This window comes from Cotesia glomerata, linkage group LG6, assembly GCF_020080835.1.
Source record: "Cotesia glomerata isolate CgM1 linkage group LG6, MPM_Cglom_v2.3, whole genome shotgun sequence".
NCBI classification, from domain to species: domain Eukaryota; kingdom Metazoa; phylum Arthropoda; class Insecta; order Hymenoptera; family Braconidae; genus Cotesia; species Cotesia glomerata.
The window spans coordinates 5,398,888-5,412,038 of NC_058163.1; the positions used below are offsets into that span (position 1 = coordinate 5,398,888).

Genomic DNA, 13,151 nt, shown 5'->3' on the forward strand with positions numbered 1-13,151 from the left:
TGTAAATAATAGTTTTTTATTTTTTTTTTCTTTTCAATTATTACAAGATATACAGTTCGTCAAGCTTTGTTACAAGTCAAACTAAGAGTTAACTTTATATCTTACATAATTATATATTTTAATTTTTATGAATATTTTTTTTAAAGGTATAGCATGATTATAAAAAAATTTTTTACACCCAATTAATCATATTTTTATATAATAAATTCTTAATCCTAATTATTACTATTATACATTTATTACTATCGGGTTTCTAGTGTACAGGCGATTTAAGCCTTTTTACACTCTAAGCCTTTTCATTTTTGCTTAGTTACCGCCTTTTTCATGCCTGCCTTTTTGTTTTGGCTGTGGATCAACTTGTGTATCCTGTACTGCATTCGCCCTATTCCTTACTTCTTTCTATAGGCTGTTGGAATAGTGGTATGGGGAAAGCACAGAAAAAACCCATACCAGTACAGTTCGGTTACTGGAGTGACCCCCGGCGGTTGGTGTTGGAATTATTCAAACAACCGTCGGTGGTCGAACCCTCGCCTCACGATATGATGTACAAACATAATTCATCTGTATAAATACAATTTCTCATAATGTTTGAAAATAATTCACGACCCTAATTATTGAAAATAATTACATTGCTTTTAATTTTTAACGGTGTTGTGCTAAATGTCTTCTTAATGAACTTAACTCACTCATTAATTCATATTGGCGTTTCTTCAGCTCTAATTTTTTGGTTATTAAATTTCTCTCGGTTTTACAAATCTCTTTGCAATATTGAATTCCTTCACGTAAAATTGAAATAACTGATGCGTTCACTTTATTTTGAAGATTTGGTATTAAACATTGTAAATTTCTATATTCAATCTTCATAGCGTGTCTCCTTTGTTGTTCCATTTTATTGTAATAACTTCGTTGATCAGTATCAGATTTATCTTCAGACCTTACAGACGCCGGTGATGAATATTTCTTTGTATTCATAGATGTTGAAGTTGATGAACCAATCTTTTTTGGTCCATTTGTGGTTTGTTTTTGACACGATCTTCGCACTGCAGCACGTTTTCCTGATATCCGCTCTTCTACCTGAATATCTGCTGGAGGTTTATATGATTTTGGTGGTCTTCCTCGTCGTCTTGGCGCAGGATTGTTATTAACAGCAATTTCTACTGTTGATTGCAGAGTTTCATGATCTTCTGTACTAGAGGAAGTAAATATACTCGCTGGTTCCTCGATCTTAACTATAACGATTTCCTCTTCAGAGCCAGATGGTTTTTGCACACTCAAACAATTAAATTTTTTGATAAGAGTGAGATCGTTTCCGTAGTCATCGCGATCAATAAGGGTATTATTGACTTCTGATGACTTTGATACAGTGTTGTCACTTCGGATATCAGTTGAGTAATCGAGATCTGTTTGAGTGACCTCGTCCTTTATCTCCGATGATTTGCTAAGATACTGTCCGGTGACTTCACTTGGAGATGCAGACAAATATACCATCACTTCTTCTTCAATGTCGGAATGTTCGTATGAAAAAGAAGAATTTTGGGGTGTTTCTGGTACTAATCTTGGCGGTGAAACTCCAAGATTTTTAGTCGCCCACATTTTATTATGCTCTTTACTTACGCACAATCCTACCCACATACAGTCATGTGCAAGAATCTGTACGTATTTGGAATAATCCGTGCTTTCAAATATTTCAGGAGCAATGTCGAATAAAGAACATTTATCTTGTTCATAGCCTCCTGAAGCGTTAAAGGTCTCCAAGTCGAATTTTTCCCATACACTTTCAGACACGATGGTTCCTAATTGTTCTGGCATCATTTTGAATTTTTCAAGATCTGAAATCATTTAAAGGTTGTAATCTTTCAACACTATGGTGGCTATATTCGAATAGCGCGGGACAAACGCCAAAAGGGCGTATCCCAATCTATGTAAAACCAAAATGGCGGATAAAAATTTTTTTTGTTGTTGGGGCATTCCATTGTGACTGGTGGGACATTTGACTCTAGAATTCCATCAATTACACTGATAGAAGGATTTAGTTCTATTTAATAAGATTTAGTAACAGATACTAAATGATTTAGTAACAAACCTTTCATTACCTAATATTTAGTAATGGGTAGTAAATCATTTATTAAAGCCCATTTAGTCCCACCAAATGAATATTTAGTAGTATTTAACGAATTATTTATTGGGACTCAATAAATCGTTTATTGGTATCAAAGAAATTAATTTTTCAATTAATTTCAGCGTGTAACCTAATTTTTTAACTTAAAATAGATAAAAATAATTAAAATAAATAATTTCAAGTAAAAATATAAGGTATAAAAAAAAAGAATCTCATTAAATTATTATATTTCTATAATAATATTTATAATTATATTTTTTTGTTTGAGACATTTATAAAATTTTAAATTAAACAAATTTTTAACATATCAATAATAGACATATTGAAAAATTAAAACTAAACTCCACTGAGAAAAGACATAAATAGAAGACATTTATTGGAAGTATGTGTGTTTTTGAAGGTTTAATAAATCTCCCAAAATCGAGCTGAATAAATTAATCTAAGTTAGTGAATAAGTTATGTATCACATAAACATTGGAATTAAAGCATAGTAGTCCAGTCGGCAGGGAAATATTAGGCCGTTTGTTTACAAATTCCAATGCAGATAAGGTAAATTGCAATTTTTTTTTTAAATACTCAGAAAAATATGTAGATCATTTTTACAAAAAAAAAAAAATCGCGAAAATTCAATTGTTTAAAAAATAGCCTTTTTGCAAGTAGGTTTACATTGAAATATCTCGGAAACTACGCAAAAGTAGACAAGACATGCTATATATTAAATGTAGAGAATTAAATAAGGAACAAAATGAGCCAAACTTGATGTCTCTACGACCAATAGTTTACGATATAGTAATTTTTTAATTAAAAAAAACGTGGTTCCGCTCAAGCGCTGATAAACAAATAGCTGTATCTCGACGAAAAATCATTCGATTTACTTTTTTTTTTTTAATCAAAGCTATTGTTGTCCTCTATAAGCAAAAAAATCAGCTAAGCCAAAAAAAAAATTTTTGAATTTATATGAATAATTTTCTGTTTTTCGAATTTTTGCATTAAAAAATAGTTAAAATTTTTAAAAAATTATTTTTTTTTTGCATAAAAATGTTTTTCCGTCAACAAAGAATCAATACGAAGAAAAAAAAATTTTTTTTTTTAATTTTTTTAATGCAAATAAACAGTTAACAAGTTTAAAAAAATATGCGCTCTGCGGGGACTCGATGTCCGGATCCGTGCGCCATTACCCTCAAACCGTTGTTGGAGAATGATGGGGGAAATAATAATAATGTGAAGCGAATAATAACAATAGTAAGTGCGCGCCTAGTTTTTCATCATTTTTATAATTTTTTCTAAGTCTTAATTAACTTTTGAAAAATCAATTTCAAAATATAGGTATCAAACGATTGCAAATTTCATGAATCGTAAAGATGTCCTATCGTGTAGAGAACTTTTTTTTAAAACATTTTTTCCATTTGTTTAAACAAATAGTAAATTAACAATTAAAACTTTGTTTCCACAATATAGGTATTGAACGATTCAGAATTTCATGAATCGTAACGATATCCTATCGTGTGGAATACTTTTTTTAAATAATTTTTTTCTATTTGTTTAAACAGTTTAAACAGTCGAGTCCCGCAGAGCTCATATTTTTTTAAACTTGTTAACTGTTTATTTGCATTAAAAAAATTAAAAAAAAAAAATTTTTTTCTTCGTATTGATTTTTTGTTGACGGAAAAACATTTTTATGCAAAAAAAATAATTTTTTTAAAATTTTAACTATTTTTTAATGCAAAAATTCGAAAAACAGAAAATTATTCATATAAATTCAAAAATTTTTTTTTTGGCTTAGCTGATTTTTTTGCTTATAGAGGACAACAATAGCTTTGATTTGAAAAAAAAAAAAAAGTAAATCGAATGATTTTTCGCCGAGATACTGCTATTTGTTTATCAGCGCTTAAGCGGAACCGCGTTTTTTTTAATTAAAAAATTAATATCTCGTAAACTATTGATTGTATAGACATCGAGTTTGGCTCATTTTGTTCCTTATTTAATTTTCTAAATTTCATACGCAGCATGTTTCGACTACTTTTGCGTATTTTCCGAGATATTTCAATGTAAAGCTACTTGCAAAAAGGCTATTTTTTAAACAATTGAATTCCCGCGATTTTTTTTTTTTGTAAAAATGATCTACATATTTTTCTGAGTATTTAAAAAACAAAAAATTGCAATTTATCTCATCTGCATTGGAAATCGTAAACAAACGGCCTAATATTTCCCTGCCGACTGGACTATAGCTATCTACCGACAATACTTGCCAAAGAAATATTGAGTACCTGTTACTAAATATTATTTGGTGGAACTCAATATTTATTTCCATGTAATAAGGCTTTGTTCATATAAAGAAATTATTTATTAAACTGTAACAAATTATATTGTTGGGTACAAAATATTTGTTTCTCCGGAATAAATGAATAAAAATTTTGTTACTAAATCAGTTTAGTACTCCGAACTAAATCCTTCTATCAGTGTATAAGCTATAATTATGTGACTAAAACTCATACTATAGTAAAATATATCTCTTAATATAGAAGAATAACTAATTAACAACATCCTTTTGTCAAAAACCTCGATTACTTCTTAAGTTTCTCGTAATTATCATTTGACTGAGTGTGAATGGTGGGACATCGAAAAATCCTTCTTTCTTACCGCAGTATACTTAAAGTCGAATTTCAGTTCGACCACTAAACTTTTAAAAAATACTTCTTTCTCAATACAAAATGTATCCTACAAACATTCAATATTATGAAGAATTAGACTGATTACCTACGTAGAAACAATTAAAAAAATTTTTTTTATTGCGACTGGTGGGACAAAAAATTTGTACATAAAGTTATTTATTAAAAAGACTTTTATATTATTTCAACCTTAGAAACATTATTGTTTATATATTTAACTATAAATTATTCAGGATAATTAAAAAAATAAAAAATAATTAAAAAACACAAATAAAGGATTTAGCATGCTAACAACACGATCTCGATAAACTTAGGTGTTAATTAATAACGAACATAAAAAAATTTTTTCTTAAAACTATAATAATAAATATGTTAGTTAATAACAAACATAAAATGAATTTGCTTTTAAAACTATTAAAACAACATTTGACCCGGATACAAGTTATAGTACGGCTGAAAAGTTACTAAGAGAGAAAAGTAGATTTTTTTATTGATTAAAAAAAAATTTTCTCTACAAATTAGTAAATTATAGAATTTTAATAACATATTAGGACTAAATTAGAATGAATTAGAGAAATTTAAAAGTTTTTGTCATTTTCCCATTTCGCATGGAATGCCCCTGCTAATTACTCTGAAAAAAAATTTTTCTAAACACAAAAGGTTGTGTGTCTCAAATAATAGAACAAAATTTATTTCCCCATTGAGTGTAAAATAAGTTTACAAAGTGTAATTAGCAACAAAACAATTTTTGTACGCCATTTTGGCTTTGCAAAGCTAGAGGGGCGCATAAAAAAATTTTTCTTTTTCCAATCACTTTGCCGAAAAATTTCAAGTCGCAAAAAATTTATGTCTTAAATTATATATTTGAATGGCTCTAATATTAGAAAAATAAAAAAAAAATGAAGATAAAAAATTCTACATAAAAATATTAATGATATTTTCATTATTAAACTATAAAAATGGATATCAAATATTCTATATAATTATCAGACTACTAACGCGCGAAATTTTATAAATTTTTAATATACACTTATCACAAAAATTAAGGGAGCAAAAAAAAAATCCAAATTTTTAAGGAATTTTCAACAGGTTGTAGCTTGTAGAAAAATCCTCATATGGCAATTAAAAAAGAAACAAATTGTAGCTCTTAGTATCTAGTTATTGGATCTGAGTTCCAAAAATTTTTGTAACAATATTTTTTTTCGAATAATCTCAAGAAAACGACAGAAAAAAAAATTTTTCAAAATTTTTTTTGAATTTTTTTTAACCTACAGACTTGGAAAAAATGTTTGTGACTCAACCTTTATATGAATCGGATAACTTGTTTATTTAGCTTTAAGTCCGCAGGTTGAAAAAAAAAACCAACAAAATTTTGAAAGTTTTTTTTTTCGGTGATTTTCTTAATATTACTCAAGAAAAAAATTTTTGAAACTCAGATCCAAGAACTAGATACTGAGAACTACAATTTGCTTCTTTTTTATTTGCGGTAGGACGATTTTTCTAAAAGTTATATATAGCCTGTAGAAAATTTCCTAAAAATTTGGATTTTTTTCTTGCTCTCTTAATTTTGGTGAGATGTGTATTCAATCATCATAATTACACAGTAAAAAATTTTGCGTCTTTGCGTCAAATAATTTTATGTTAGAAATTTTTATGTTAAATATTTAACACTTTTTTGTGTTGATTCAACAAAATAAGTGTTAAATTTACACATAAAAGTGTTGAATATTTAAAGCAAAAATTATTAACACTGTTTTTTGTTGCAATGATGCAAAATTTTTTACGGTGCATTTTCTAAAAGAATGAATTTTTTTATAATCTGAACCACAGAAAATAGTTTCAAATACAGTATAGAGAAAAAAATTGGATAATTTTCAAAAATTCCAAATAGAGCCAGACAAAACTCAAAAAAAATTCACAATATTATAAAAATTCAGAAAAAAAATTTTTTGTTGCTCATTTTGCCCTTTTTTATAGCTCAATTTTTTATTTTTCACCTTTATTATGAAATTACTTCATCGGTGTTGCCTTATTTTCATATTTTATAAAAAAAAAATATATATAATTTTATTTATACGCTCTTTTGGCTTCAAAAAAAATTTTCTGAAGCCAAAACAGAGTATTTTTTTGAGATGCGCCATATTGGCGCTAGTAAATCAAAATTTTGTTCTTACTGATCAGTACGTTTTGGAAAAATTTTAACTGATTATACGCCCTTTTGGCTTCTATCACCCGATATAATGAAGAAAAAAAAATATTTACCACTTTTAGCTGAGCACTGAACAGTAGATTATTATCCAATGTAATAACACTTACACCACGGTTTTTTTCAAAATATACTAGTGAACAATCAACTTAATTTCAGTAGCTATGCAACTAGTGTGCACTTGACCTGAGCCACTAGCAGAATGTGCGATTTTTTTTTTTGAGAGTAAGAAGAAAATTCGATTAGTCACCCAGGACCTAAGTCCTCAGGCTAGAGGTCGCTTCATGTACAGAAACCTGATGTATAGTATATTCTGACAACAGCATGTGAAGTATAGTGATACTTAAATATATTTATTAATGGAGATCTCTAAAAAATAAATTGGATGAATAAATATAATAAGTCATGCCCTATCAATTTAATTAATTGTTGGAATCGAGCCTTCTCAATTATTTAGACAAAATTTGTTCAAAACTTTTCTTATATCATAAAATAGAGATTCGCAAAAAACAATTTTTTAAATCTTATTGGAAAATTTAACTATTTTTTTTTTTTTTTTTTTCTCACTTAAATAACACAGAGAAAAATTTCTTTTGAAAATAAAGCATATTTTGTAAGAAAAAAATGTCCATCTATTTATTTATTATTTCTGAAATTAAGGAAGTTAATAAAGAAAAAATAATTTCCAACTTTGACCTTTGAAATTAAGTATACGTATTAATAAATACGTCATTCATCTAATCTCAAAATTTTAAAAAGATTAACCGTTTAGTTATTTAGATATTAAATTTTAAAAATCACACATTTCATCTGCTTATACAGGGGCTCTTATGGCGGACAAACTTTTGTCGAGACTTTAATTATTTTTTTCAATATTAACCTCCCAATTTTAACGGATAAAAAAATATACACAAGAAACTTGGATTATTGCAAGATATAAAAACAATTTAATAATAATACATTACCGATATAATTTTTGAAATATTAAAAGTTAAATTTTATGTTTGTAACTCGTTTATCCTCAGCCATTTATTCGAATAAAGATTTGACAACATCGCGTCAACAGCTGAGAAAAAAGAAAAGGATAGAAATATAGTTACAAAGAAAGAAATGTCTAACTCACACACTCATCCACGTCTCTGTAATGGGTATAATCAAGCGCGCTATTGCCAAATCTGTTTATTTATTCCGGCAAGTAATAAATACGAAAGTCATTTTATTCCTTTACTTTATTAAGTAAATAAAAATCATCAATTATTAAATTGTTTAAATTATTTTAAATTGAAATAAAGAATTTTAACGAATATTGGGAAGACTAAAATTAAAAAAAAATTTTAGCATTATTTTGACTTATTTGTTACGCTCGAACTTCCTTTAATAATTTCAAATTCGATTTATTAATCAGGGTAGATAGTATTATTGAGAAGAAAATTTAATACACTGTACTGCAACTGATAGAGCACAGTGACATTGTCAGATTTTAATTTAAGAATAACTTCAACAGTATATGTGGATCCACAGATTCGGTAGAATCTGGCGCCAAGTTCCGTTCAAATCTGCTGTAAACGGAGCGCCAGACTACCGACTATGTTTACTGTAAGCAGAACGGTATTTTGAGTTTGCAAAATTTTATTTAATTCTACGGTCCTTTTTTTTCATAAATTGTGTATTATAACAGTAATTCATACTTTATTTGACTGTTATTATTTAATTATATTCACTTATAACAATTAATCTACTTGAAATTATTAAATTTAATCAGCACAAACTATAGCAACGCGAAAATTTCGATCCTGACTTTTTTTGATGGGCAAAGTGATTTGCCACAGACTAAATAATTCGAGAATGCATAGTAATCCTTCATTAGATGGGAAACTACAGTTAAAAAAAGATATTTCACAGCTTGCATCTACACCCGCCAGGGTGCACTGGAATTATTTTTACATAAACTGTAGTTTCAAGGGGATAGTTTGCTATAAAAAATGCAACCAACGCGAGATTTAAGTTGATACCAATTGTAAATTTTTATTATAATTACAAAAAATACTAAAATCCAAACAAAAACAGTTTCACTGTAAAAAAAATCGCGCTAAGTCCACGTTCATAAGACTATTAAGAAAAAAAAATTTGTTTTTTTCTTTACAAAAATATATAAAATAAAAAAATAAAAAAATCCAAGTAACCGATATGATTACTTATGATTATCGGAATTTAAAAAAAATTGTGTTATAAATTTAAAAATTAAGAAAAAAATTTTGGAACGTACTTGGTGTGCGTCATTGTGTATTTCAATTTTTTTAAAATCCTAGTAAATAGATTTTACGAATTTCATTAAAAGTAAAATATTTTGCAATCGCGCACACTAAATACGTTCCAAATTTTTTTTTTAATTTTTAAATTTGTAACAAAATTTTTTTTAATTTCCGTAAATCATAAACAATCATATCGGTTACTTGGATTTTTTTATTTTTTTATTTTATATATTTTTGTAAAGAAAAAAACAAATTTTTTTTTCTTAATAGTCTTATGAACGTGGACTTGGCGCCATTTTTTTTTACAGTGAAACTGTTTTTGTTCGGATATGTATATACATAAGTAGTGTATAGGTAACCTTTCTTTGTGCACAGTATCAGTCAAAAATAATGTATTATTTATGATACAACCTGAAGGGGCATCCATTTCTCACAAGAAACAATTTTACTGTGCCCCTTTCCTCTCCTATATTTTAAAAATAAAATTCTATAATCCAAAACGATAATATATTTTTAATTATGATTATCTTTCCTTTGGCAAATCTTTATTCTGAGATAAAAACACTTTTGACTAAAATTTGTCCAAACTCTAATAAATCGATTTCAACTAATGATTAACTAGACATGGAATGACAAAGTTAAATAACGAACGAGAAAATGATGTCCCATATTGTATTCCATTTAGTAGAGTTGTAAATTTTTCTTTTATGCTGTCTGTCTGTAAGTGGTCTTATACATATACATATTATTACTTCGTAGATTTTCCCAAAATCAGGTAACAGTCTTACCGGCTTATGGCCGGTAATGGGTCTTTTCGATTTTTACCTCGATTTGTTGTAACAACTACATCCATTTGGTTCCGCTTTAATAAAGAATATTTACAGTATTTTTGACGTTCGAAATAATATACCATATTCCGTTGTAATACTTATTACTACACGGAAAGAAATAAATCGTAAAATTCACAGGGATTACGGTTAATTTTTATAGTTTCAAACAGAACAGCAGACATCAGAATGACAAATATATAAATATTACTGAAATTAGTGTAGAAAGTGTAAAAGCTACAATTTATAATTTAATATCGAAAATAAGTGATTAGTAGCTGTCACTATAGTAAATAACAACTCTCATTTTATAAAAATTCTGTTTCCAACAGTTAAAAAGGCCGTTTCAATTAGAGTCCATACTATGAGAAAAAGGGGGAACTTACTCTAGAAGAATTTAACATTTGAAACAGTAAAATTCTACTCTTACACTGATAAAAATTTTAACTTGGCTCTGAGTAGAAAAGATATATTTTCTTAGTTCAAGAAAATATATCTTGACTCAAAAATTTTTCCTAATATTTTTACTAAAATATTTTTCCTAGAATTTTTCCTAAATATTTAAATTTTTCAATATATTTTACCAAGATATATTTTCTTGGTTCAAGAAAATATATCTTGACTCAAGAATTTTCCCTCTTGGCTCAAAAAATTCATTTTCTTCCAATTGGTATTCTTGGTTCAAGATTTTTGCTGTTGAGTCAAGTTAAATTTTTTATTAGTGTAAAATATACATTTTACCAGTCTAAGCAAGTCAATAATTATAGTTTGATTTTTAGTATTGCGTTTAAAATTCGCTATTTTACTTTGTAAATATTGACGTTGTTTGTATTAGAAATTTAGTAATTGTATTTTATATTTTTTACATATCATGCTATCATTTTTTAGGTACGAAATGATATATGTCAAAGTCTAAATTCTTTATTATTATACTTTAACATTTTCGACGTTAACATAGTGAATATTACTGTTTGAAATGGTATTTTCTTCCACGTAAAGTATAAATTGTAGCATTTAAACGATTAATATTATAAAAATAATTAGTAAAATTACGATTTTACTGTTTGAAATGGTAACTTTTAGCATTACAGTTTACTTTTTTCCGTATAAGGTCACTCGCAGTATTAAAGTAATTGCTTAGATTTTATAATTTTAAAGATGTGAACAAATTGTTCAATTTATTAGAAAATTTATCAAATTTTCCACGACCTGTGTCAGAAGTTACTACGAGTAAATTAGTGTCTTGGTTTATCTAAATTTTATTTACAATATTTTCTAGCAAATTATTAATTGAAATTTTATTATTAACAGTTTTCTAATTTATTGTAGATCTTATTAGTATTGCAATGCTGCCGACGTTTTCGTTAGGCTGATTACATCTAATCAGGTTATTTTTTACTTCTAATTTTTACTAACCGTTAAGCTTTATTTTGTTTATTAATATTATGTTAGAAAGTATTAAGTTTTAAATCATTTAATTAGAACGTCCTCAGTTTGTGAATAATTAAATTTAGATTTACAGATATTATTTAAAAATTTTTTTAATTTATCGTATTATCTGATCTTGTTATAGCTAATTATATTTCTATTTGTATTGATTTGAAACATTCTTAATATTTACAGAATTTCTTTAGAATTCTGTGTACACAATATTAACTGGAGGTACTATAAGTAAGTAACAAATTTCTAATGGTCTCATAAATTACGGACGACTCGACATTGGTTGATGAGTTTTAAAGGTACCTACAAAAGACCCACCTAGCCTTAGTTTATTCATTAAGGAAGAAAATTTCCAGGCCCGGATTATGGCTGGGTGTTCGTTAATGACATTCTATTATTATTTCTTTTGAACATTATCATCTTTGAAGTTTTTATATATAAAGTAATTACTTAAAAGTGAATTCAATAAATAGAGTACATTAAAAATCTGAATTCTGAAGAAAACAAACGTAATAATAATTCAATTTTTCAAAAAGTTATGGCTACCCAGCCAGCAAAAAAAAATTTTTGGAAATATTTTCTTGAAATTAAATTGACATTCATTAATTTTTGACTTCTTGTTGAATAAAATCTTCCAAAAAGTCAATATATTTTTGTAACACTTGAATTTCTATAAAATCTACTTAAAAAGTCATTTTTTTTTAAATTCATAACTTTTTTTTATGGTTAAAAAAATTTGAAAAATTCTGAAAAATATTTTGATTAGGGTAGAAAAGGATAAAAAAATTCCAGCTCCACTGAGAGGGGTCAGGTTCCAAAGTACTCGATTTGGCGAAGAATATAATATTTTAGAAAGTTCAACGCAACTCGTCCCTGAAAACATCTGTAAGATCATGTCATAAAATACAAGATCAATCACAATTAAATTATTGTTTATAAATTTCAATGAACTGGACTTTATCTTTAATGTTCAAAAATACAATACCAAGTATCTGCATTACTTTACCTTGTTTAGATGTTAAAAAAAAAAAACAAAAAAAAAATTTTTAATTTAGGGTAGTTCTCCTGCTACAATATAGAGGGACCGAGCGTCTAGACTGTCACGCCAACTGATGATAGAAATTATAAGCTAATGGGCAAAAATATTGAACCCTAACATGTGATTTAATGTTGATTTATTTTTATTTAAATAAATTTATATATTTTTCGGAATTTTTTCAACTATAGAGTCGTGTTATATCACGACATATATAAATACATCAAGTCAGAAACGTCAAATTGACTAACTTGTGAACTTTTATTATTTTTCGCTCAATACTAGTGGTACTCTATAGAAAAATGTCAAGCATATGACGTGTTTAGAGGCGGAATTGAACTATGGAAGCTATGTTTACATGGCTATTTGACTCAATAATGCTGAATTTCTTCCATCATATTTGATATACATGGCCAGACTTTCATGCAGACGACTCAGGTTCGAATCCCATCGCAGTTTAATCTTTATATAAAATTTTCAGGGTATTTCGATAGGCCTGTGCAACACAGGGGACAAAATTAAAAATCTAGTTAAAAATCTACAGAAAATACGGGGTATTTTATTTGTCATTTTTGAACTCGATCCTTTTTGATTCGGCTGAA

General features: G+C 27.3%; 1 protein-coding gene across 1 annotated transcript; it reads right to left on the reverse strand.

Moving 5' to 3' along the window:
- Positions 1–642: 642 nt before the first annotated feature.
- On the reverse strand, positions 643–1,593 carry LOC123267250 (myc proto-oncogene protein-like). The gene has a single exon (XM_044731804.1). It carries the CDS (start codon positions 1,591–1,593, stop codon positions 643–645), a length of 951 nt encoding a protein of 316 aa, XP_044587739.1.
- Between the last annotated feature and the right edge of the window lie 11,558 nt (positions 1,594–13,151).

Excerpts from the sequence above, each read along its gene's own strand:
- LOC123267250 (XM_044731804.1), bottom strand. The coding sequence starts at position 1,593 with ATGTGGGCGACTAAAAATCTTGGAGTTTCACCGCCAAGATTAGTACCA.